The 27652-nt window shown below is 41.6% G+C and overlaps 1 protein-coding gene across 5 annotated transcripts in view; it reads right to left on the reverse strand.

Annotated features, from left to right (window-relative positions):
- LOC144497534 (endophilin-B1-like) overlaps positions 1 to 27652 on the reverse strand; it is a 48557-nt gene that overhangs the window by 12851 nt on the left and 8054 nt on the right. For all 5 annotated transcript variants that reach the window (XM_078218935.1, XM_078218933.1, XM_078218934.1 and 2 more), the window contains exons 2-5: positions 9325 to 9466; positions 8040 to 8168; positions 6415 to 6548; positions 5552 to 5644 (exon numbers count right to left, since the gene is read on the reverse strand). In XM_078218935.1, the coding sequence (XP_078075061.1) occupies positions 5552 to 5644; positions 6415 to 6548; positions 8040 to 8168; positions 9325 to 9466 (498 nt within the window). The remainder of the gene's footprint in view (positions 1 to 5551; positions 5645 to 6414; positions 6549 to 8039; positions 8169 to 9324; positions 9467 to 27652) is intronic.

Raw genomic sequence — 27652 nt, forward strand, 5'->3', positions numbered from 1 at the left:
CAGCTGATTTTCTCTCTGCTTAGCCTTGGGGTACTTATTAGCATCCCAATTGCTTTGGTAGCTGACATCTGTTAAACCTAAGTACACAGCTGGGAGTTAAGTGCCTATTAACCCAGCATTAAGCTAGATTTCATTGTGGTCTAAGCCCAAGCTAGCTGAGAACATCTACAATGAAATGCAATCAATAGAATTGAATTGCAACATGCTCATACACATTTGGGCAAGCAGGAGTACATTGACTGATCTGGTGTCAAAATAAAAATCACCATGATTACAGATTTATTACCCTCTGACCATTCCTCGAGTGACAGTGTCACATATTTTAAAACTATTTTGGAGCCACCTCTAACTCGGTCAGGTTTATTCAGTAATGGGCCATTTTGGTTACACTTCTGCACTTGAGGTTAAAAAGGTTTGAGAAATGGAATGTTTTTCAGGAATAAACACTTCCATGTCAGGTTCAGAATGTGTCAAATACAAAATTTGCTCCAACCACATGCTTTACGCTCCAGCATAAAAAAAAACATACCCACACTCCAACTGTGACTTAAATGGAAAGAAATTACAACATGCTGCTGTGCAGAGGGACCTGGGGGTCCTTGTGCATGAGACGCAAAAACCCAGTCTGCAGGTGCAACAGGTGATCAAGAAGGCAAATGAGATGTTGGCCTATATCGCAAGGGGGATAGAATATAAAAACAGAGATGTCTTGCTGCATCTGTACAGGACATTGGTGAGGCCGCAGCTGGAATACTGTGTGCAGTATTGGTCCCCTTATTTGCAGAAGGATATATTGGCCTTGGAGGGAGTGCAGAGATGGTTCACCAGGTTGATACCAGAGATGAGGGGTGTTGATTATGAGAGACTGAGCAGATTGGGTTTGTATTCATTGGAATTTAGAAGGCTGAGGGGGGATCTTATAGAGACCTATAAGATAATGAAGGGGCTGGATAGGGTAGAGATGGAGATTCTTTCCACTTAGAAAGGAAGCTAGAACTAGAGGGCACAGCCTCAAAATAAAGGGGGGTCAGTTTAGGACAGAGTTGAGGAGGAACTTCTTCTCTCAGAGGGTGGTGAATCTCTGGAATTCTCTGCCCACTGAAGTGGTGGAGGCTACCTCGTTGAATATGTTTAAATCACGGATAGATGGATTCCTGATCGGTAAGGGAATTGGGGGTTATAGGGATCAGGCAGGTAAGTGGAACTGATCCACTTCAGATCAGCCATGATCTTATTGAATGGCGGGACAGGCTCGAGGGGCTAGGTGGCCTACTCCGGCTCCTTTTTCTTATGTTCTTATGTTCTTTTCAATGTCGCACATCTTTCACTATTACTAAAATCTAATAAAACACAGGAAAGGTTAGGCAAGAGGAACAGCCTTTTAACTCATCAGCTCTCATCCCTCAAGTACATTAACTATGCTGTTGGAATCAAAATAGACTTTAATCATTCCCAAACTCGTTGCTTCTATTACCTTGTAGTAGCTATACAAAATATTTTTTTCACAAATAAATGTTTTCCTTGCTCTCTGTTCTAAATTTTATAAAATGAATTTCCATTTATATCTTTGGTACTGCTTACACTAAAGTAATAATCTGTTTACCACCCCAAATTATACTACTATTTTTTTCATACTTCAATTAGGTCCCTTTCAACTGTTTTATATCCAGACTACAAAGTTTTAAAACTGCCACTTTCTGCTGGGAAACTCTTGGCTCTACTGGGTCATAAATGAAATAAGTTTCGAACAGAGGGAACAAGGACCAAAGCTTTTATTGATCAGCCCGAGGTTAATTGTAATATAGACAGGGTTGAAAGAATACCGTGCTAATTCAGTGAACTATTACTCCAAAGATCATAGTCAGCAACATAAGAAACATTCGCTGAATCTTCTGACGTCTTAAACAAGTTAATCTGTCATAATTGAAGTGGACGGATGGATGACCGCAGAATTTCAGGTTTTCCCCTTTCTACTTGCAACGGCAGCCCTGTCAACGAGGGCAATGTTTAATAAATGTGTACAGATGAAATTTAAGCCTAACATGGTTGCCACATTTCAGTGATTTGGGCAGATTTCACTTTTCCTCAACTGAAATGACTCCCCGTCAATCATGTGGGTTTGCTCCTGCTCACTTAAATTCCCACCTCATCCACCTCTATTGACTTCCCATCTCAAGCATAGGGAATTCAAATACATAACGGCACAGTGGCAAGGACTGCTGGCTCTCAGCGCCAGGGATCTGGGTTCAATTCCTGGCTTGGGTCACTGTCTGTGCGGATTCCACACATTCTCCCCGTGTCTGCGTGGGTTCCCTCCGGGTGCTCCGGTTTCCTCCCACAGTCCAAAAGACGTGCTGGTTAGGTGCATTGGCCATGCTAAATTCTCCCTCAGCATACCTGAACAGGCGTCGGAGTATGGAAACTCAGGGATTTTCACAGTAACTTCATTGCAGTGTTAATGTAAGCCTACTTGTGATACTAAAATAAACTTTAAAACTTATCTGCATTTACAAATCCCCCTTTACGGCTGTCTCTGCAACCTTCACCAGCCCTACATCCCTGCTCCTATCTCTCTTACAGCTTACTCCATATTCCCCTTCTCTTCCTTTTGCTTCACTATCAGTTGCTCTTCAACCATAATAAATCTGCATGCTGGAACTCACTTCCTAAATCCTTTAGTCGCTCCCACCTTAAAAAGTTTTCAAAACTAGTTTTCGTTAAGACTGCCTTTAAAAGTCACCTCCATCAGAAGTTCTACCTCTTCCTGAGTGACTGTTGCCCCCTCTCTCCTCCCCCCACCACTTTTCCCTATTTCCCTAGTCATGTTCAAGTTCCTATTGAACTGAAAGTTTCTATATCAACTGATACAGCTAACCCTTATATGCCCAAAACTGAGAACCATGTAGTAGGTAAAAGAAAAATTGAATCTTTACTCATGGCAATCACTATCTGAAAAGCAATCTTTCTCCCCTCACTTCCATACACTGATTCCCACCAAAGGAGCTCACCACCGCATTTTCTCCTCTCTCTTTCACTTTGCTCCTAAGGCTGCCACCTCCAATCTCCCTGTCCTGCTGTTTACCTATAGATAGTGGAGGTCAAAAGTCCAGCAATTTAAAAACAAAATGCAGCACAAACGTTATTCTTTTTATTCCTTCATGGGATGTAGGTGATGCTGGCTAGGCCAGCATTTATTGCCTGTCCTGAATTGTCCTAGAGAAGGTGGTGAGCTGGCTTCTTGAACTGCTGCAGTCCATGGTGTAGGTACACCCACAGTGCTGTTAGGGAGGGAGTTCCAGGATTTGACCCAGCGATAATGAAGGAACAGTGATATTATTCCAAGCCAGGATGGTGTGTGGCTTGAGGGAAATTACAGATGGTGGTGTTCTCACACATCAGCTTCTCTTGTCCTACTAGGTGGCAGAGGTCACAGGTTTGAAGGCGCTGTCGAAAGAGCCTTAGAGAGTTGCTGCGGTGCATCTTTAATTCACATGCATCCATAAAAATTTCAATGATGAATTATCCTTGGATTTTTACATAATACCATTACAGGGCCTTTCACAATACCCAGATTTTACTACTGCATACTCATCTTCCTTATAGAGAACTTAGGTTCATTTAACAAAGGGGTAAATTTTACCGTTCTGTCTGCCACAGGAATTGGAGCGGGCAAGGGATGGACCATAGAAATGTCCGTTGACCTCGGGCGGGATTTTCTGATTTCGGGGCAAGGCCAGAAAATCCCGCCTTAAAATGTCAGGGATCAGCAAGAAGTTATCCATCTTGAATCAAAGACAAACATTATTATCTATTTAATGGCAAGAAACTAGGAACTGCGGAGTACAAAGGAATTTGGACATCAAATGTGGTCAGGTCACAAAACGTTAGTTCACAGGTATAAAAAGGCTAACTGAATGTTGGTCTTTATCTCAATGTGGTCAGAATACAAAAGGGGAGGATGCAGTGTTTCAATTGCACAGTGATTTGACCAGACCCCACAGGCCACGCAGTTTCTGGCACTGAACCAAAGTGATTACAGGCACCAAAGCTAAAAGGGTTACATTACAAAGATTAGTTTTGGAATCTTGGTTTTCAGAATCATCTTGACTGAAAAGTGATTTAGAATTCAGTGCATGGAATCAAGTTCATAATAGACTGCAATCGTCTTTTTGGGTGGGGTACAATGTGATTCAAAGTCTGCTATAAAGGTGACATTTAATTTTTGTTTGTATATCATCACCATCTTCAGTCTATCCACTCTTGATGTCTTGCCAAAGCAGAGAAGGAAGCAGCCAGCTTCGGACCATCCAGACATGAAACGCTTCTCTGATGCTCCGTCCTCATAGCTTTTGTTCTGCATTGGCTCAGGATGGGAGCTAAACAGAGTGGACATTGAAGCTGCATTTGGCTGCACTCCATGGTGTATCGACACGTTATTTTTGCATTGGAAGATGATAGATCTGGATCTATATCGCATACATCATGATCTCAGGACAACCGTCATCACTTTATAAATAATGAAGCATTCCTCAAATATAGTAACTATTGTAATGCAGGAAACGGGGCAGTTGATTAGCATACAAACTGGAACGTGATAATAACTAGATGATCTGTTTTTGTGATGTTGCTTGAGTAGTAAACATAGGCCTGAACACCCCTGCAATTATTTAACATAGTGCGATGAGATCCATTACATCTATCTGAGGTGGCAGATGGGGTCTTCCATTTATCATCTCATATGAAATACAACAACATTGAAGGGTGCGGCACCGAGTTCTGCATTAGATTCTGTGCTCAAGTCGCTGCCCTGCTGCCTCAGTGTTAGGGACCCGGGTTTAGATTCCAGCCTTGGGTGACTGTGAAGTTTGCACATTCTCCCTGTGTCTGCATGGGTTTCCTCCGGGTGCTCCTGTTTCCTCCCACAGTCCAAATATGTGCAGGTTAGGTGGATTAGCCATGCTAAAAAAATTACCCCTTAGTGTCCCAAAGAGGATAGGGGGATTAGTGGGATAAATGCGTGGAGTTATGGGGATAGGGCAAAGTTGGGTCTGTTGGAGATTCAGTGCAGACTCGATGGGCCAAATGGCCTCCTTCTGCACTGTAGGGATTCAATGATTGGAACCCACAACCTGCTGATTCAGAGGTGAGAATGCTACCACCAAAACTGTTCAATGTATTACGCATCTCAGTATTACACTATAGAAAAATAATATTTCCAATGTACCCAAGAAAAGGCATTTCTAGCATTTTGCATTAGCTACTTATAACATTAGCTTAAAACTTAGCACAGATAAAAGATATCACATTTCAGTATCTCTGCATTATGGTTTGCTTAAAGTAAACTTACAAATCAAATTACCAATAGTCATGCAAAATTTGCACTCAAGGCTATTTTTGCATTGAGAATGATAATTTCTATCACTTCTACATTCAATTTTTGACATTATTTTTAAAACATACAGGGTCTAAGCAATTGGGAGATTTTCTTCAAAGCAGACTTTCACCATAACATTACATCAGGTCTACATAACCAGTTACGTGCTTTACTTACTGCTGAACGGGCCTCCGAGACCTTTGCCTTCTTCAGTCTTGCTTTTGCTGCATCTAAATCAAGTCTTTTATTCTGCAAGAGTTTACGTTCCTTCTGAAAGCAACAATTGATCCTGAATATTAATGTCAATAAAACCCACTAATATTTCTAATTGAAATCAAATGTCCAGCATGCACACTGAGCAAGCTTCCCACTCTGCATTGTGATACTAAACAGTAATTTGCCAGACTGTTATTTGCTAGTACAGTGAAGAGAGCAGGTCTACACTGCTATTCTCCATCTGTAAACTCAGCCATGACATTAAATAAGCCAGGTACTAGGCTGAATGGCTACCAGAGGAAATGTGCAACTGAGTCAGATTAAAAAGGTTGCATGTTTGAGCAGTTAGCTGAGTTTGCAGCAGGTGTTAGTTAGTCTAAACATCTGCAGGTTCTGAAGAGGAAAATTCACTTAAGGTTTTGATATCATGTTTCCAATCAACAATACCTGTCAAATGTCCTGCTGGTGTGAATGCCGTCGGTAAAACAAGATGCGAGAGAAATCTCTAATAACCAATCTTGCCCGGTTCAATTTTCTGTTAACTTACTATAATACAGTGCAACTAAATATCAGAATGCAGATTTGATCCCAGATCAATGGAATGGATGAAAAGCACAGACGCAAAATCAGAGTTGTCCATTCTTAATGGAGCATTGGAAACTGCTTGTCTACAGAACCACGGGGTGGGAGTACATGCCAGGATGGAGGGGAGTTTCACATCCTCAAACACAAACATTCAGGATGCTGGCGTTGGAGGACAGTGAACATAATTAGGATTTTAAGCAACAAAGCTGCACTGACAAGGGTAAATGGCTTCAACTTACAGATATTGTTCTGTAGTCCCCTTCCAGAAAGTTTCTAAGGGGTGCCAAAAAGTTGACCTCTGACGAGTGTATTAACTCCCTTTCTGCAGCACCAATTCGGTTTTCTGTTTCTCCACATTTAATGAGAGCACTGCCTGTCGGGGGGGGGGGGGGGGAGAGAAAAAAGTTTTGAAATTACTCAGGTTTTTTTCTTTGCTGGAATAAAATAAGGACATTTCACATTGCTATTTCAACATAATTCTGCCATTACACTCGAGTTACACAGCACAATGAGATAATTATATTCCCCCTAGCTGCGATCTAATCTCTGAAGGCAGTTTTATACAGTTCTTTTACTGGTCTACTCATTGAAAATATGGTCTGACCATCATAGCAGGATGGTGTTATGATTCCTATGGAGATCAATAACCTGAAAAGAAAGGAATCCGCAAACAACTCTGGCAAAAGCAATTGATGGAGAAGATTTCACTCAAACATATACTGCAACAGTCAAACCCCAAAACCAACATGAAATTAAGCATGCATTAACAGAAAAATGGTACTTCACTTGAAGAACTGATTCTATTTTGAACAACCAATACCACAAAGGCATTCCTCTTGAAATTACAAGCACTCACATCATTCCTCACACAAATGTAGCACCGTGTGCAGTTTCAAAGTTCTTTAACTCAGCCTCTGGGATGAGGATCTCTCACTTTTCCTGCTCCACAGATTCGATCTTCAAGTCATTGTCACCCATAAAGTCCCCAGATAGTGTTAACACTGATGTGACACATTCTGGGGTCCACAGAATCCCTACAATGCAGGAGGCGGCCATTTGACCCATCGAGTCTGCACCGACTCTCCGAAAGAGCATCATACCCAGCACAGTCCAACCTCCATAACCCTACACATTTACCATGGCTAATCTACCTACCCAGCACATTTTTGAACTGTGGGAGGAAACTGGAGTACCCGGAGGAAGAACGGGAAGACTGTGCAAACTCCATACAGTCATCCAAGGTCGGGATCGAAGCTATGGGTGCTAGCTAGTATTTAAAGTGGCATGCTAAGCCTGTAAGAGGAATGTTGCTTATTTGGAACTGAAACAGTGATAAGTTAGAAATTAAAATTGTTTCCTTTCATTTTTAAACATTGCTCAACTATTAATAGTTAAGCTGCTTCATTTGTTAAAGCTGTTTTTGAACTGTGTTATTTCAGTAAAGTTTGTTTTACTATAAAATATTCCCAATTTGTCAGTGCAATCACATTCCTGAACAGAAATATCCTATCCTCACATTTATGCCAAAATAGAAGAATTGTTGGGGTAACTTGGGGTTCTGATCCAACATCATAAAACCTCAACACGAAGCCATTATCCCTGCCAACCTCAACTCCAAGGGGTGAGAAAACTTGAGTTAATCATCTACATGAGATAATGAAGAAGGCTAAAAGTTATACTGTAAAGTGTAGCACAACCATTTGTAATAGAATGATACAGGAGGCCCATCATACCGGTGGACGTTCTGTGAAATTACTTTAGTCAATAATCAAAGAAAACTTTATTATAAGGAAATAAATTTTAAAACGATACTTAGCAATGTGAAAGGAAGTTGGGCTTTGTATAAATGCTCGAATTCTCTTACCGTATGCAGTTCCAGGACCAAACTCATTTCCAGCTTCAAGCATATACTGGCCTAACTGTTCACAGTTATTTATACGAGCTGGTGCTTTTCGATCCAGTTTCTCATACACAAATTCTTCTATTCTGGCATCTGAAGAATGAAGGATAGAAGCAAATAAAATTTGATTCAGAGATCATGCGCTCATGGATCACAAGACTGCAAAATGAAGTTCCGTTTTCTGTAGTCGCACTCATGCAGTAAAACATCCTACCTTAGAATTTATCATGAATGTTAAAATGTGTCTCAATTTCTCAGTTTGGCCAAACAGGACAACTGTGATTTCAACATTTGATATTTTTGATTTATTGGGACTGGGTGGTACAGCAGTAGGCTATTCAGCCCCTTGAGCTTGTTCAACTATTCACTTAGATCAAGGTTAATCATACCTCAACCTCAGTTAACTTCTTTAGCTCTTGTTACTTTCAGCCGGGGTGCCAGTAAATAAGGTACTGGTCTTTTACATCTTACACCAGGGTTCATTACAGCCCAAGCTGAAAGGAGTCAAAGTTTAGGGTTGAGGAAAAGTTGGTTGAGGAAAAAGGGAGACGTATCGGAAATGCTGATTATGGAAGAGTGCACCATCAGCACAAATGCGATGAAAATTGAGAATGTGGGAGAACACAACAGATTCCTTACATAAAGCAGGGTGTAAAGACATGCAGTCAAGGTTCACCATTAACTTGTTAGTTGTTCGAATTATGACGCTGAGGAAAATGACCTTTCTTTGGATAACATTTCTTGTTAACAGAAAATAGTCTTTGTTATGGTCTTTCATTAAGTTAATAAAATATTCTTCATTAATTGATCACGACAAGACTTAATTGTTCCTCCTTGGTTTGCATATCTTTTCTCACTTTAAACCAAATTGAAAATATACACTACTAAGAACCAGTGTTCCAGGTTACCCTTCTGGGTTTTGGGATACCCTTGTATTTAACATCAGCGGGGCTTTTAACAAAAGTCTAATTTGACGTAAAAATTAAAGCTAACGGTTCTTTAACTGGGTGAAAAACGGCTTTCCAAAAAGATTTAATTAATTCAGCCTGCGACACTACTAAAATACATAACTTTAAAAAATTAACATATATAACAGCCCGTATACATGAATTTCATGGGCTGAGTAAACTGATTGCCCCATTTAGGGGTTGCAACTTCTATACATTCTGCGAACTGCAGTGCTGAGGTTATATTATTTGAATTTAGCTGGTACTTGGCAACTGTTTTCAGGATAGCACACAAATCTTACTTGGGTTTGGTTGCAACAACACTTCAGTCTGTTTCATTATTTTCTCCGTCCATAGTTTTGTGTTTTCTGCTTTGGTCAACAAATTCTCAAGGTGGGCATCCAACTCTGTCTTCTCAGCTTGACCCAGCTTCTCCTCTGTAAACTGAAGCAAACTAATTAGATGGAAATCAAAATTTTTTTAAAAAATGGTGCGACAACTCTCAGTTTTACAACACCGTGATTACAGGTGTTATCCTTGGAAGTAACTCTATGCCACCCTGAAGCTGGGGTGAAAGCAGGCCCAATTACAAAATCACTACTAAAAACACAACCTCTTATTCAGTAACCTATCCAAAAGCATATAATTCACCAATCAAACCATAGGCAACTGTGGAATTTGATTAAATGACTTGAAGAATTCTGTATGAGGAACACAGAAATAGGAATAGGCTAGTTAGCTCCCAGAGCTTGTTCCTCCATACAGTGAGATCTGTGATCTAATCCCAAATGTGCCCTATATTCCTTAAATCCTTTAGTGAACAAAAATCTATTTTTAAAAAATTTGTTCATGGGATGTGGGCATTGTTGGCTGGGCCAGCATTTATTGCCCATCCCCGAGGGCATTTAAGAGTCAACTACATTGCTATGGATCTGGAGTCACATATAGGTCAGACCAGGTAAGGATGGCAGATCATAGAAACCCTGCAGTGCAAAAGGAGCCCATTCGGCCCATCAAGTCTGCACTAACAACAATCCCACCCAGGTCCTATCCCTGTAACCTCGCATATTTGTCCCGCTAATCCCTCTAACCTATGCATCTCGGGGCACTAAGGAGCAATTTATCATGGCCAATCAACCTAACCTGCACATCTTTGGACCGTGGGAGGAAACCGGAGCACCCGGAGGAAACCCATGCAGACACGGGGAGAATGTGCAAACTCCACACAGACAGTGACCCAAGCCGGGAATCAAATTCAGGTCTCTGGAGCTGTGAGGCAGCAGTGCTAACCACTGTGCCACCATGCCGCCCAAATTTTCTTCCCTAAAGGACATTAGTGAACAAGATAGGTTTTTCCAACAATCAACAATGATTTCATGGTCATCATTAGACTTTTAATTCCAGATTTTTATTGAATTTAAATTTCACCATCTGCCATGGTGGGATCGAACCCAGGTCCCCATAGCATTACCCTGGGTCTCTGGATTACTAGTCCAGCGACAAGACTACTCTGCCACTGCCTTTCCCAAAAAGTCTTTCAATCTCAGATATAAATTAATTGACTGTTTGTGGAGGATTCCAAATTTCTACCACACTTTGCAAGGAAGTTAAGTTTCAAGTGAGTTAAGAAAGCTCACCAATGCCTCTAATTTCTCAGAAGACTAAGGGAATTTGGCATGTCAGCTACGACTCTCACCAACTTTTACAGATGCACCATAGAAAGCATTCTTTCTGGTTGTATTACAGCTTGGCATGGCTCCTGCTCTGCCCAAGGCCGCAAGGAACTACAAAAAGTCATGAATGTAGCCCAATCCATCACACAAACCAGCCTCCCATCCATTGATTCTGTCTATACTCTGCCTCAGCAAAACAGCCAACATAATTAAGGACCCCACGTATCCTGGATATTCTCTCTTCCATCTTCTTCCTTTGGGAAAAAGATACAAAAGTCTGAGGTCATGTACCAACCGACTCAAGAACAGCTTCTTCCCTGTTGCTGTCAGACTTTTGAAAGGACTTACCTTGCATTAAGTTGATCTTTCTCTACACGCTAGCTATGATTGTAACACTACATTCTGCACTCTCTCATTTCCTTCTCTATGAACGGTATGTTTGCCTATATAGTGCGCAAGAAACAATACTTTTCACTATGGTAATACATGTGACAATAATAAATCAAATCAAATAAGCATTTCCATCCTTCACTTCTGAAAGGTTAAAATTTTCGAGCTACATCCTCTAATCTCAGACTTGCCAACCAACAGAAATAATTTCTATCTGTTTTCCTTAATACTTTGAAATCTCCTCAAACCCTAAATTCCAAGAAATGCAACCCTGTGAGAGTATAATCTCTCCTCATAACGCAACTTCTGGACTCCAGGCATCATTCTGGGAAATCAACACTGCACTCCCAAGGCCAATATATCCTTCCTAAGATGTGCTGCCCAGAACTGCTCACAGTAACACCAGAGATGTGGTCTAGCAAGAGCTTTGTAAAGCTGTAAAACAAATTCTCCTGCTCCAATCTTAGTCTGCTAGAGATAAAGGTCACCATTCCGTTAGCCTTTTTGATGATTTCCTATACCTGTTGTGATGTCAGTGTAAGAGTTTTTTTTTTAAATTCATGTTCACAGCCAGAGGTGATGTCACTGTTGGGAAGGAGAAAAAATCTGAAGACAGGTCAGGTGACAAGGATTTCAGTTCGGAACTGCAGGTTTGAGTTTTTAGAAGGGACAGCAAGCCAAAAAGAAGTGTTTTCCCTCTCTCACTGTTGGTTAGTTGAGAACAAGAACTGAAGGGTGAAAACCTGCTGTTGTTGGGGGCTGGACCAGAGTCTCCGGTGTTTTGGGAAACTACCTTGTCTTCAAACTGTTGAGTCTCAAGAGCATTTGACTGCAGAATTCAACTAACTACCTCAATCCCAGTATCATTTGAGCATTAGTCAGTGCTGTGTTAAGCCTGTGTAAAGGGTCTATGGGATTGGTTTGATTGGAACATTGTAGAGATCTTTGTTAAGGATTATACATTATCACGATTGTTTGCAATTGATAAAAGTTCTTGCTAATTTTACTATACATGTTAATTATATTCTTAAATAAACTTTGTTTGATAAAAGCTCCCTAGTGGGTCACTTGAATCATACCTGAAGTGAAACCTATCATGCTTATCCTAACCAAATTCAAAAAACTTACAATTCAGGCAGGCTTCATAAAACACTTTGGAGTTTCTGACCTGAACCATAACACTGTTCACAGCACTAATGATCTACGTGCATGAAACATGCACTTTAGGAAAGCCTAGATTCATCATTAAGCTCTTTTGACTCATTTGCATCAACGCACCAGATTAACCAAACAAACTCAATAAGTCTTTGTCTTCTGTGATATGTTCTAATTTTGCTTTGCATTTCTTCTATTAGTCCTTCCCAAATTCCACCCCCCCCATACAAGAGTGAAGAAAATCCATAATTGTACAGCATGATGTTTTTCCACAGTTCACAGAGTGCATGCAGCCTTATTGAAATCATACTGCAACATGGTGTTCTGTTACTGAGAAATCAAATGCTCTCATGCCATTGTTCTAAAAAGTTGGAAACAGCTGGGTTTCGTTTAGAATAATGCAAACACTGAAGGCAGTTTTCAGCTGAATAAATTTCATTCTGACCATTACTGCCCCCAAGTCCCATATTCCCACGTTAAGTGACTGTTCAAGGGAGGAACTCTTACTACCACAAAACATTGCTGCACGAATTCTAATGCAACTTTTTGTGTCAGTCCTGCCTCAGAATTACCAAGTTCTAGTTTCAAGTTCCATTCCCAAGGTTTGAGCACAAAAATCAAGGCTGGCATTCCAGTGCAGTATTGAGGGTGTGCTGCTCTGTTAGTTGCTGCCTTTCGGTACAAAGTTAAACTTAGGCCCTATCTGCCTGCTCAGGTGGATACAAATGAGCCCATGGCACGATTTTGAAAACGAGCAGGGGTGTTATCCCAAGAAACCAAGAGAGAAAATGCTGGAAAATCTCAGCAGGTCTGGCAGCATCCGTAAGGAGAGAAAAGAGCTGATGTTTCAAGTCCAGATGATGCTTTGTCAAAGCTGTTATCCCACGTCCTGACCAATATTTAACCCTCAATCAACATCACAGAAAAACAGATGATCTGATCATTACTACACTGCTGTTTGGGATACTGGCTGCTGCGTTTCTGACATTACAAAAATGCCTGCATTTCAAAAAGTACCTGTACTTAGATTTGATTAATTGTCACATGTATTGGGATAGCGAAAAGTACTGTTTCTTGTACGCTATACAGACAAAACACACTGTTCATAGAGTACATAGGGGAGAAGGAAAGGAGGGTGCAGAATGTAGTATTGCAGTCATAGCTAGGGTGTAGAGAAAGATCAACTTCATATATAGTAGGCCCATTCAAAGGTCTGATGGCAGCAGGGAAGAAACTGTTTTTGAGTCGGTTGGTACGTGACCTCAGACTTTTATATCTTTTTCTGACGGAAGGTGGTGGAAGAGTGTACGTCCGGGGTGCATGGGGTCCTTGGTTATGCTGGCTGCTTTTCCGAGGCAGTGAGAAGTGTAGACCAATGGATGGGAGGTTGGTTTGCGCGATGGACTGGGCTACATTCACAACCCTTTGTGAGTTCTTGCAGTCTTGGTCAGAGTAGGAGCCATACCAAGCAGTGGTACTTCATTGGCTGAAAAGCACTTTTGAGATATGGGTGATTGTAAGAGATTTTGTATTAATGAAAGTCTCTTTTCTACTGCATAACAGCAGATGGCATTTGTATAATCCTTGTGCAACTTTAAACTTTAATAACTTTTGATGTTTACACGATAGTATCAAACTGTAGGCAGCATATGAAAGCATAACAACGTTTTTTTAAAAAGTTGTCAGGCTGTGTTAATATTGTTTTCATTTTACTTCAGATGTTGAAACTGATTGAAAATGCTGACGGTAGAAAAGGGGAACTGCATTCAGGTTAGCAGAAATGAAGTCTACAACATTAAAAGCAAAATAAACTTTATTATACTTTCATATGCTATTTACAGCTTGTTTCATGTGCACATCCTCAGTTATTAAAGTTTCAAGTTGCCCCAGGATGTTATAAACACTATTTGCTTTGCATTCATATTTAATTATCCTGCACCAAGCTTATCATAATAAACTGATCATCAAAACAACACAAATTGTCAGCAATATCTAAACAAGGTTTAATAACAAAAAACTCAGAATTCATGGAATCATCAATTTTAAGATCCAGCAAATTCAGCACTTAGATGAAATCTTCATTTACAGAACTAACTTTCCAAAATCCCCAGCCGGCAGCACAGCATTCAAAGCCTGGGATGGGCAATAAATGTTGCTCTGATCAGCAAAGCCCACATTCCATGAACACAAATGTATTAAAGAAACACAATTTTAAAATAGGTTGGTGAGCACCATCTCCAAACACAGAAAGAATCCTTCTGGCTTTCCCTCCATTGTGATCCTTAAAATAAGCTGGAGCATCAAATTATGTGCACCCAGATGTAGCAATTACAGAAGAATACAGTCTTCTCTTTTGAGCAATAAACACTTTGAAATCTGCCAACATGTTATACCCATTACTTTCAGCAGGACATGACTGAAGCAAACAGCATTCTATGTACATCCTTCTGTGTGCTATGATTTGCCATACTAAGAAAATGAAGGGAAGTGGGAGGGAGGCTAGAGGATTGAGAGCATAGTGTGTTTTTAAATTGCAAATAACCAGAGCAGAAGGCAATTTTCAACACTTGCAGTCTAACATGCACTTCATGTATATCACACCAGGAGAGCTGACAGGCCAGTTATTATTGTAAGGGCCTACGTGATGATCACATGGTCACCACAGTAAACTCAGAACCATTAATGACTCAGCAATGATTTAATGTAATGGATTTCAAGGGTCCTCGAGGTTTCCTGCTGTAGAAATCTGAAAGCCCAATGCTGGGTGTCAGCATTAATCTCACATCCTGTTGCCATTAAATTCTAATGCAATGACTTCATCTGAACAGAGTAAAATGCTGGAACAGTAAAATACCATAAGGTCTATACCACACTAGGATACAAGTATTGGCAGGACTAAGTGATGTCCTCACAAAACAGAACAGAAATATTGGCTAAAAATAGTAAGAAAAAAAATAAATGGCTGAAGAAAGGGAAGGCCAAACATTAGCGCCGGAATTCCACCGCCCCACCCGCCACGGAATCAGAGCGGGCGAGGGGCGGACAATGGAGATGCCCATTGACTTTGTCCGGGATTTTCCGGTCTCGGGCCGAGCCAGGCCCAAAAATCCCGCCTTCAATTTCCAGACTAGCAGAAAAATACTTCACAGGGTGAAAAGGATAATTGGGACAACAAACTCATCCTTCCGAAAAATTCAGAAAGCAATCAGTCACTGTGCCAGAAATTTATATCATAGCTTTTTAATGATGGGGTTTCTTGCACACTCATTAAGTTTTATGTTTTTTATTTATCTCTCATATTCACAATGTATCTACTTTGGTGTATTTGAGCAGAATTAATTTGTTGAACAAAAGAGTTAACAGTCAAGCTTTCCCATATATCTTGTGATTAAGCAATTGGTGAAGTTAGGAGACAGCCGTTGCTAACTGAATAGAGATATTGTTCAAAGACCAACTGTGATCTAAAGCATTTTTGCACTGAGGAGACATTTGGGCTCAACAGCTATTTAAGTAGAAGCTGTTTGGGCTGCAAACTTTCAATTAACATGAAAGCTATCCATCTGTTACTGATTTTGTAAAATAGCTCTTTGTATTATCAGACATAATTCACGTTATGATATTATGGTGTGTTTCCTCCAAAACAGTTCAATGTTATAGAAACATGGAAAAAAATAGGAACAAGAGTAGCTCATTTGGTCCTTCAAGCCTGCTCCGCCATTTATTAAGATCATGGCTGATCCTCCAACTCAGTAATCTGTTCCCGCTTTCCCCCTATACCCTTTGACACTAAGAGCTATGTCTAACTCCTTCTTGAAAATAGTGTTATGGCCTCAACTGCTTTCTATAGTAGCGAATTCCACAGGCTTATCACTGTCTAGGTGAAGAAATTTATAAAGAACAAAGAACAAGCACAGGACAGGCCCTTCGGTCCTCCAAGCCTGCACCAATCACATTTACCTAAGTAAACCAACCACCTGTATCTCTTTATTCCCTGTTTGTTCATATGCCTATCAAGACAAGTCTTAAATGTGGCTAACGTAACTGCCTGAACCACCTCACTTGGCAATGCATTCCAGGCCCCCCCACCACTCTGTGTAAAAAAACATTCCCCGCACATCTCCACTGAACCTCCCCCCCCCCCCCTATCTTGAACTTGTCATTTCTGCCCTGGGAAAAAGCTTCCAACTGCTCACCCTATCTATACCTCTCAATTTTACAAACTTCTATCAGGTCTCCCCTCAGCCTCCGTCTTTCCAGGGAAAACAATCCCAGTTTATTCAATCACTCCTCATAGCTAATACCTTCCATATCAGGCAACATCCTAGTAAACCTTTTCTGCACTCTCTCCAAAGCCTCCACGTTCTTCTGGTAGTGTAGTGACTAGAATTGGATACAGTATTCCAAATGTGGCCTAACCAACATTTTATACAACTGTAACATAATTTGCCAACTTTTATACTCGATGCCCCGTCCGATGAAGGCAAGCATGCCATATGCTTTCTTCACCACCTTTTCCACCTGTGCTGCCACTTTTGAGGATCTGTATTCCCAGATCTCTGTGCATCTATACTCCTGATGGTTCTGCCATTTATTTTATAGCTCCCGCCTGAATTGGATCGACCAAAATGCATCACCTCGCATTTGTCCGGATTAAATTCCATCTGCCATTTCTCCGCCCAAATTTTCCAGTCTATATCCCGCTGTATTCTGACAATCTTCTTCATTATCGACAACTCCGCCAATCTTGGTATAATCCGCAAACTAACTAATCAGACTAGCTACGTTTTCTTCCTAGTCATTTATATATATTACAAACAGCAGAGGTCCCAGCACTGATCCCTGTGGAACACCACTAGTTACAGATCTCCATTCAGAAAAACACCCTTCCACCGCTACCCTCTGTCTGCTATGGTCAAGCCAGTTCTGAATCCATCGAGCTAGTTCACCCCGATCCCGTGAGATTTAATCTTTTGCACCAGCCTGCCATGAGGGACCTTGTTGAATGCCTTACTAAAGTCCATGTAGACAACATCCACAGCCCTTCCCTCTTTCTCCTCTTACCCCGTATCCTCAGTTAGTTAGGCATTTCTTTGATTCCTACTATAAATTCCCTGTTCTGACTGTAAGGGACCTACATTTGTCTTCACCAATCTTTTTTTCTTCACATACCGATAGAAACTTTTAGTCAGATTTTATATTTCTCGCAAGCTTACTCTTGAATTGAAAATATCTACATTGAAAATTAAATGATCACATTCCAATCAATTTCAGAACTTTTTCCAAGTTTTTACTTAGTTCATGCATCCCATTTTACTTAATCTTTATTAATATATTGAATTTTCAGGGAGGGGCAGTGTTCAAATAAAATCTCTTGCATGGTCTGGTAATACCCACTTGTCCAATCCATATTCACTCCTCCATCTCACCGGGCAGAACTCAGCCACACATCATGGTTCTAAGTTAATTTGTTATTTGCCAAATCCAAAACACTGTGATCTGCTAGATCCATTCAGGTTAAAATTCCTTGATCCCTCACATCATGACTGGGGAGCCAGCTCTGGGAAATTAAACAGTGGTAATAATCACAGAATCCCCAATGCAGAAGGAGGCCATTCAGCCCATCAAGTCTGAACGGACCACAATCCCACCCAGGCCCTATTTCCATAACCCCACCCGTTTACCCTAGCTAGTCCCCCTGACACTAAGGGGCAATTTAGCCTGGCCAATCCACCTAACCCGCACATCTTTGGACTGTGGGAGGAAACCGGAGCACCCAGAGGAAACCCACGCAGACATGGGGAGAACGTGCAGATACGATAATGACTTTTAAAGGGGCGTCTTGACAAATACATGAATAGGATGGGAATAGAGGGATATGGTCCCCGGAAGGGTGGTGGGGTTTTAGTTCAGTCGGGCAGCATGGTCGATGCAGGCTTGGAGGGCCGGAGGGCCTATTCCTGTGCTGTAATTTTCTTTGTCCTTTGTGCAAACTCCACACAGACAGTAACCCGAGGCCGGAATTGAACCTGGGTTCCTGGCACTGAGAGGCAGCAGTGGTAACCATTGTGCCACCCCACTGAATTCAAATTGCGTAATCTTCCACGCTGGGATTCGATCCTGCGTCCTGAGAGCATTACCCTGGATTACTGGTCCAGTGACAATGCCACTGTGCCACCACCTCGCGCAGAAAATAGACAGCAGGTTAAAAAAAAAGTGGAAAATCAAAGAAAGAACGAGCGCGGAGGGCAAGCTCTCCCCACGCAGAGAGAACAAAATACTATGGATGCTGAAAATCTAGATTAGAACAGAAAATGCTGCAAAGACTCAGCAACAAATCAGGCAGCGTCTGTGGAGAGAGGAACAGTGTTTATTTTTCAGGTCAACGACCTTCATCAGAAAAATTCCACCTATCCCTATAACCAGGCGCAGCGACACAGAAAATCAAGTGGAAAGTATTTTCATTGAGGAGCTCTCAACTTCTGTTGAGAAAATGTGTTGATTCCATGAAGAAAATACATCGTTAATGAATGCATCCGTAATTCTGCCAGATTTAGAAATGGCAGAAACACCACAGCTTGAAATTAACAGCAGACTGGTGCATTGAGAATAGTAATTTAGTAGTGATTGGGTGATGATTGCATTCCACAGGTCAACATACTCTCATTGCGCGCTGTTGCCATATACACAAGTCATTTGATTGGTCACAAAAGCAGCAAAAGCTCCGAGGCGCTTTTCGAGTGTTGTAAAACCAACTGATATTTTTCTCACTAAATATTTCCAGTTCTACGGGAAGCTGCTGCAGCAAAGAGGAAAAAAAAGTGCTAAAATATTCATATCATTGCCACAGCGTTAAAATTTATTGCATAAATAGCTCCAACCCAATTACGCAGCACATCGGGTGCATTGGCCATGCTAAATTCTCCCTCAGTGTACAGGCACCAGAGTGTGGCGACTCAGATTTTCACAGTAACTCCATTGCAGTGCTAATGTAAGCCTACTTGTGACACTAATAAACAAACTTAAACTTAACACAATTCATGTACCACTCAGAAGCGTGGTTAGAAACTAGTTTGATCCATTCTGCACACAGAACGGGGCACCTATGGGACTAGCCATTTTATAAAAGATCACATACTGAAATTTCTACAGACAGCAGTGGTTTTGGACAAAAATTTGGAGTAAGTTGCGTGGACATCTTCCGGGGAATGGTGCAGCGTTAAAAAAAATTTCACAATTGGACATGGTGATAAGGTGAGGGAAGCTTGATCGGAGTTAAGTGTCACTTGAATATAATAAAGAAATGGATAGCGCCACTGAAGCTGGAACACTGGATATATTAGGCAAGGAATTAGCAGACGTCTGGTTTCAACCCATGAATGAAAAAGAGTGAAATTATTTAGATTGCATCATAAGCCACAAGTGCAAAGCCTGCCACACCCTATAATTTCAACAAAGCTGGATAAAAATCGAACCTGTACAGCCAAGCAGGAGCACACAACAATCAACAAGCAGAAATAAAATTGTACGCTCTAGCAATCTGAAATAAAAATCAGGAAATGCAATGAGATACTACTGCTGCTCTATCAGCAGTTCAGAAGTAAAACTAGTACATCATTTTGATAGACAGGACAGGAAGGCATTTTCTGTTCCTAATTCTGAGAACTACCTCTTTTTACAAATACTACATTTTCAGAAAATGCCGTCTTGTGATGGTTTTGTGCATTTTATTACATAGTGAGCAGAATGCATTTCAAAATGCAAAAAGCCCCAAGACCTTGCATTAAGTTGATCATAGAATCATAGAAACCCTACAGTGCAGAAGGAGGCCATTCGGCCCATCGAGTCTGCACTGGCCACAATCCCACCCAGACCCTACCTCCATATGCCTACATATTTACCCGCTAATCCCTCAAACCTACGCATCTCAGGACTCTAAGGGGCAATTTTTAGCATGACCAATCAACCTAACCTGCACATCTTTGGACTTTGATCTTTTTCTACACCCTAGCTATGACTGTAACACTACATTCTGCACTCTCTCGTTTCCTTCTCTATGAACGGTATGTTTTGTCTGTATAGCGAGCAAGAAACAATACTTTTCACTGTATGTTAATACGTGAGAATAATAAATCAAATCAAAAAGTATATACAAACATACATATGAACACTGAATTAAGAGCAGGAGTAGGCCACTCAGCCCCTTGAGCCCGCTCCACTATTCAATAAGATCATGGCTGCTCTGATTGTAACCTACTGCCTCGCCCTGATAAAGACAAGGAAAAAAAATGCCAACCTAACAGAGATATTAGGAAGAAGTGACCAAAGGTTTGGTCAAAGTCATCATTTTTATGGAGCACATTAGAGGAAGAGAGAGAGCTGGAAAGGCAGTGGGAGTTTACAGGGGGAAATCCAGTGTGTGGTGAGTAGGTGAAAAGGCTTAGAAGGCCTTAAGACGTAATCACAGAGGTAGGCCATTCAGCCCATCAAGTCTGCTCCACTATTCAGTGAGATCATGGCTGATCTGATATGATAACCCACAACTCCACTTTCTCAGCAGATCGCCATAACCGTTGATTCTCTTACCGATTAAAAATCTGTCTATCGCAGCCTTGAATATACTTAATGACCCAGCCTCTACATACTTCAGCAATAAAGAATTCAACAGATTCACTACCTTCAGAAGAAATTCCTCATCTGTCTTGAATGGGTGATACCTTACTCTGAGATTATGCCCTCTGATCCTTGGCTCTCCCGCAAGGGGTTGTCATGATGAGGGGAAAACAAGTGCAAAAAAGACCAGAGGAAGAGAAAACTTGGGAGTGTAGGATTGTGTAGGGCTACAGGATGGTCAAAACCACAATGAGTTTTAAACCCAAGAATGAGAATTTTAAATTTGAAGCATTGAGGGACCAAGAGCCAAAGCAGGTCAGCAAGAACATAGGTGAAAGGGACTTGGAGGTGGAAAACTGAGTTTTGGATAAGTTGTTATGGAGAATTGAGGTTGGCCAGGAATAGCAGAGCCTGGAGGTGAAAACATAAAAAATGGAATAAAGTTTCAGCAGCAGATAAACCGAGTAAGAGGTAAAGGTGGAAGTCCGTATGATGGATACAATGCAAGATCAGAAATTGGGCTCAGGACAAACAGTCTGGTGCAGCCTGAGGCAGTTGCCAGAGAATGGAATTGGTGCAAGAGTAAAGAGTATGTCGAAGGCAATGCTTCAGTCCTATTTAATACTTAGCAAAAGTTAGCTGAACGAAATGGGGGTTCATCAAGACAGGATGGACCAGTCTGACAACACAGACCAGTCTGACAACACAGACAGTGGAAAAATCAAGACTGATGGTCAAGAGGTAAACTGGGTATTATCAGCATATCTGAGGAGACTGCCCCAATCGGTGGATGATGCTGCAAAGGGGCTGCAGGTAGATGAGGAAGAAGTAGCGATCAAGGCTAGAGGTCCTGATGGAATTTGAAAGTAAAAATGCTGGAGCAATAAGGGTAACCTTTGCTGGAGATATTCTGCTGATGAATGGATACCCAAGAGTAGAATCAAACAATATTGAGCTGCACAACATAGAAGAGGTGTTACAGGACTGTATGGTCAAACTTGTCACAGGCTGCAGAAAGGTCAATGAAGTTGAATAACACACAAATCGCCACCAAGCATTTGAAATAAGGTAGACGAACTGATGGCGCAAATCAAGGTAAATGGATATGATCTCATAGCAATCACGGAGAAGTGGCTAAAAGGAGATTAAAACTGGGAGTGTAATGTGTCCTTTTGGAAAGGCAGGAAGGAAGGAAAAGGAGATGGGGAAGCACTCTTAAGAGATGAAATGAGGTCAGTTGTGAGAGACAATCCAGGCTCATAAGATGTAGAATCCATTTGGGCGGAGGTAAAAACAGCAAGGGAAAGAAGACATTGGTACGAGTAGTGCATTAACCCTCAAACAGTAGCCACACTGTAGGAAAGGGTATAAATCAGCAAATAATAGGAGCTTGTAATAATAGAGCAATAGTTATGGGTGACTTTAATCTTTATGTTGATTGCATTAATCAAGTTGGAAAGGGTGGCTATGACAACAAATGCATAGAGTGTATTAAGGATAGTTTCCAACAGCAATGTGTCATGGAGCCAACCAGGGAACAGGCTATCTTGGATCCGAAAATGGGTAATGAGGCAGGTTTAACAAATGACCTCAGAGTAAAAGATCCTCTAAGAAGTAGTGATCATAACTTGATAGAATTTATATTCAGTTCGAATGCGAGAAACTTGGGTCAGAAACAACTAAAACTTAACTTCAATAAAGGCAATTACAATGAAATGAGGACCGAGTTAGCTAAATGGACTGGGCAGACAGATTGACAGGAAAGACAATAAGCAAGCAGTGGCATTTAAGGACGCAATTGATATTCTCAGCAAAAATATATCCCAGTAAGGAGTAAAGATTCTAAGAGGGATAGACCAACCATGGCTAATCAAGAAAGTTATGGAGAGTATTAACTTGAAAGAAAATATATAAGGAGGCAAAAATAAGTGATAGCCCTGAAGATAAATTCAGAATCCAGCAAAGGAGGACTAAAAAGATAATAAAATAAACTATGAGAGTAAATTAGCAAGGAATATGAAAACTGACAATAAGTGCTTCTTTAAATATATAAGGAGGAAGAGAGAGGTCAAAGTGAACATAAACCCTTAGAAAATGAATCTGGGGAGATGTTATGGGAAAACGAGGAAATAGCAGAGGAGTTAAACAGATATTTTGCATCAGTCTGTACGATGGAAGATACTTCGAACCTCCCATTAATACTAACGAATACAGGGGAGGAATTAAGTACCATCACTTGAGAAGTAGTGTTAGACAAACTAATGGGGCTAAAGGCAGATAAGTCTCCTGCCCCTGACGGCTTGCATCCTCGGATCCTAAAAGACGTAGAGCTAGAGATCGTGGATGCATTGGCTGTAATTTTCCAAACATTCTTGGATTCTGGAGAAGTACCAGAGGATTGGAAAACTGCCAAAATGACACCCCCTTTCAAAAGCAACAACTATAGGCCAATTAGCCTAACACCTATTTACTGGAATCAATTGGTAAGGAAGTAATAGCAGCACATTTGGAAAATCTAATCAAGCTGAGTCAGCATGGCTTCATGATAGGGAAATTGTGTCTGACTAATTGGTTAGAGTTTTGAGGAAGTCTCAACCAGAGAGGATAGCGGGGACCATTAGGTGTGTTGTATTTGGACTTCCAAAAGGTGTTTGACAAGGTACCTCATGAGATATGAGCCCATGATGTTGGAGATAGTATATTGGCATAGATAGCAAATTGGCTAATGGACAGGAAACAGCGAGTGGGGTAAGGGGTTCTTTTTCAGGTTGGCAACCTGTAGTAACCAGAGGTTTCACAAGGATCAGTGTTGGGACCACAACTGTTTACAGTATATATTAATGACTTGGAGAAAGGGAGCGAATGTACTGTAGCCAAATTTGCAGAAGACACAAAAACAGGCAGAAGGGAAGTTGCGAAAGGAATACAGTTTACAAAGAGATATATGTTAAGTAATTGGGCAAAATGTTGGCAAATGGAGCACAGAGCATAATGCAGGAAAATGTGAAGTTGTTCAATTTGGGAGAACAAAAGAATAGTATTATTTAAATAGAAACATAGAAAAACTACAGCACAAACAGGCCCTTCGGCCCACAAGTTGTGCCGAACACATCCCTACCTTCTAGACCTACCTATAACCCTCCATCCTATTAAGCTCCATGTACTCATTCAGGAGTCTCTTAAAAGACCCTATTGAGTTCGCCTCCACCACCACTGACAGCAGCCGATTCCACTCGCCCACCACCCTGTGTGTGAAAAACTTACCCCCAACATCTCCCCTGTACATACCCCCCAGCAGCTTAAACCTGTGTCCTCTCATAGCAGACATTTCCACCCTGGGAAAAAGCCTCAGAGTCCACCCGATCTATGCCTCTCAACATCTTATACACCTCTATTAGGTCTCCTCTCATCCTTCGTCTCTCCAAGGAGAAAAGACCGAGCTCCCTCAGCCTATCCTCATAAGGCATGCCACTCAATCCATGGAGAAAAACTGCAGAAAGCTGCAACACAAAGAGACTTGGAGGTATTTGTGCACAAAACACAGAAAGCTAGCACACCGGTGCAGCAGGTAATCAGGAAGCTAATAGAATGTTGGCCCTTATTTCAAGGAGGTTGGATTATGCAGCTAGCAGCAAATGTTGTGCCAGCCTAGATGTTTAAAAGCCCCTTAACCCACCTAGCGTGCACTTTAACAGAACACTGCTTCACCTGTACATATTCTTGGAGTGACAGTATGAACACATCGGGTGAAGTATAGAACTCTGGGATGATAGACTAAACTACTGATTTTTGCTGGATAGTTTCAAGAAGGAAGCCTACTAAAGTGAGGTAACTGAAAGCTCACAAATCAACATATTGTCTGGATTGGTTGGCATGCCTTGAGGATAGGCTGAGGGAGCTCGGTTTTTTCTCCTTGGAGAGATGAAGGATGAGAGGTGACCTGATAGAGGTGTACAAGATGTTGAGAGGTATAGATCGGGCGGATTCTCGGAGGCTTTTTCCCAGGACTGAAATGGCTGCTACGAGAGGACACAGGTTTAAGGTGCTGGGGGGTAGGTACAGAGGAGATGTCAGGGGTAAGTTTTTCACTCAGAGGGTGGTGGGTGAGTGGAATCGACTGCCGTCAGTGGTGGTGGAGGCAAACTCGATAGGGTCTTTTAAGAGACATCTGGATGAGTACATGGGACTTAATAGGATTGAGGGTTATAGGTAAGCCTATATATAAGCCTAGGTAGGTAGGGACATGACCGGCGCAACTTGTGGGCCGAAGGGCCTGTTTGTGCTGTATATTTTCTATGTTCTATGAGTCATCACTTGAGAAAGACAAAGGGAGACATCCTACTGGCAAATAGTCCAATTTGCAGACGCATCACACTATTCACCACAAAAACAGGCAGCTGGAGGTATTGCAACATTTCAGAGACTTCTAAACATATACGAATGAAGAAATAAATAAAGTAGAACCTGCATGTGCCATCCCCCCCATTTTCCCACTCCCAACATTTTTCTTTGCAGCAAGTTTTTTGCCCTCACTGCTGTATGCTGGAGTGCATTCAAAATGTTGAATGACGCGTGTGAAGAACTTTCTCATATCATTCCGTCATTTACGTTTAACTAGCCTGAACATGTCTATTGTCAGGATCGCTTTTAAATAAATGTTCTGGATTTAACCTAGTCGGCAGCATTCTTGCCCAAGTCAGAAAAATCAACACTGACACTCCAGTACAGTATTGAGGGAGTGCCGCGCGATTGGAGGTGTTGTCTTTTGGACGAAACATTATACCTAACCTTTGTCTGCCTTCTCAGGTAGATGTAAAAGATCCCATGGCAGTATTTTGACGTGGAGAAGGGGAGTTATCCACTTCGTCAGGCCATCGTCATTAAAAAAAATATCACATTATCACATCGCTCTGTGCAAAGTGGTTGCTGCATTTCCAACAATACAACAGTGACCATACTTCAAAATTGCTTCATTGGTGGTGAGGCACTTTGCGACTTCTGGTTGTCAAGCAAGGTGCTATATAGAACATAGAACATTACAGCACAGAACAGGCCCTTCGGCCCACGATGTTGTGCCGACCTTCATCTGAAACCAAGATCAAGCTATCCCACTCCCTACCATCCTGGTGTGCTTCATGTGCCTATCCAATAACCGCTTAAATGTTCCTAAAGTGTCTGACTCCACTATCACTGCAGGCAGTCCATTCCACACCCCAACCACTCTCTGCGTGAAGAACCTACCTCTGATATCCTTCCTATATCTCCCACCATGAACCCTTTAGTTATGCCCCTTTGTAATAGCTCCATAAGACCATAAGACCATAAGACATAGGAGCGGAAGTAAGGCCATTCGGCCCATCGAGTCCACTCCACCATTCAATCATGGTTGATTTCAACTCCATTTACCCGCTCTCTCCCCATAGCCCTTAATTCCTCGAGAAATCAAGAATTTATCAATTTCTGTCTTGAAGACGCTCAACGTCTCGGCCTCCACAGCCCTCTGTGGCAATGAATTCCACAGACCCACCACTCTCTGGCTGAAGAAATTTCTCCTCATCTCTGTTCTAAAGTGACTCCCTTTTATTCTAAGGCTGTGCCCCCGCGTCCTAGTCTCCCCTGTTAATGGAAACAACTTCCCTACGTCCATCCTATCTAAGCCGTTCATTATCTTGTAAGTTTCTATCAGATCTCCCCTCAACCTCCTAAACTCCAATGAATATAATCCCACGATCCTCAGACGTTCATCGTATGTCAGGCCTACCATTCCTGGGATCATCCGTGTGAATCTCCGCTGGACCCGCTCCAGTGCCAGTATGTCCTTCCTGAGGTGTGGGGCCCAAAATTGCTCACAGTACTCCAAATGGGGCCTAACCAGTGCTTTATAAAGCCTCAGAAGTACATCCCTGCTTTTGTATTCCAAGCCTCTTGAGATAAATGACAACATTACATTTGCTTTCTTAATTACGGACTCAACCTGCAAGTTTACCTTTAGAGAATCCTGGACTAGGACTCCCAAGTCCCTTTGCACTTTAGCATTATGAATTTTGTCACCGTTTAGAAAATAGTCCATGCCTCTATTCTTTTTTCCAAAGTGTACGACCTCGCACTTGCCCACGTTGAATTTCATCAGCCACTTCTTGGACCACTCTCCTAAACTGTCTAAATCTTTCTGCAGCCTCCCCACCTCCTCAATACTACCTGCCCCTCCACCTATCTTTGTATCATCGGCAAACTTGGCCAGAATGCTCCCAGTCCCGTCATCTAGATCGTTAATATATAAAGAGAACAGCTGTGGCCCCAACACTGAACCCTGCGGGACACCACTTGTCACCGGTTGCCATTCTGAGAAAGAACCTTTTATCCCAACTCTCTGCCTTCTGTCTGACAGCCAATCGTCAATCCATGTTAGTACCTTGCCTCGAATACCATGGGCCCTTATTTTACTCAGCAGTCTCCCGTGAGGCACCTTGTCAAAGGCCTTTTGGAAGTCAAGATAGATAACATCCATTGGCTCTCCTTGGTCTAACCTATTTGTTATCTCTTCAAAGAACTCTAACAGGTTTGTCAGGCACGACCTCCCCTTACTAAATCCATGCTGACTTGTCTTAATCCGACCCTGCACTTCCAAGAATTTAGAAATCTCATCCTTAACGATGGATTCTAGAATTTTGCCAACAACTGAGGTTAGGCTAATTGGCCTATAATTTTCCATCTTTTTTCTTGTTCCCTTCTTGAACAGTGGGGTTACAACAGCGATTTTCCAATCCTCTGGGACTTTCCCTGACTCCAGTGACTTTTGAAA

The sequence above is a fragment of the Mustelus asterias genome, chromosome 8 (genome assembly GCF_964213995.1).
Source record: "Mustelus asterias chromosome 8, sMusAst1.hap1.1, whole genome shotgun sequence".
Classification (NCBI taxonomy): Eukaryota; Metazoa; Chordata; class Chondrichthyes; order Carcharhiniformes; family Triakidae; genus Mustelus; species Mustelus asterias.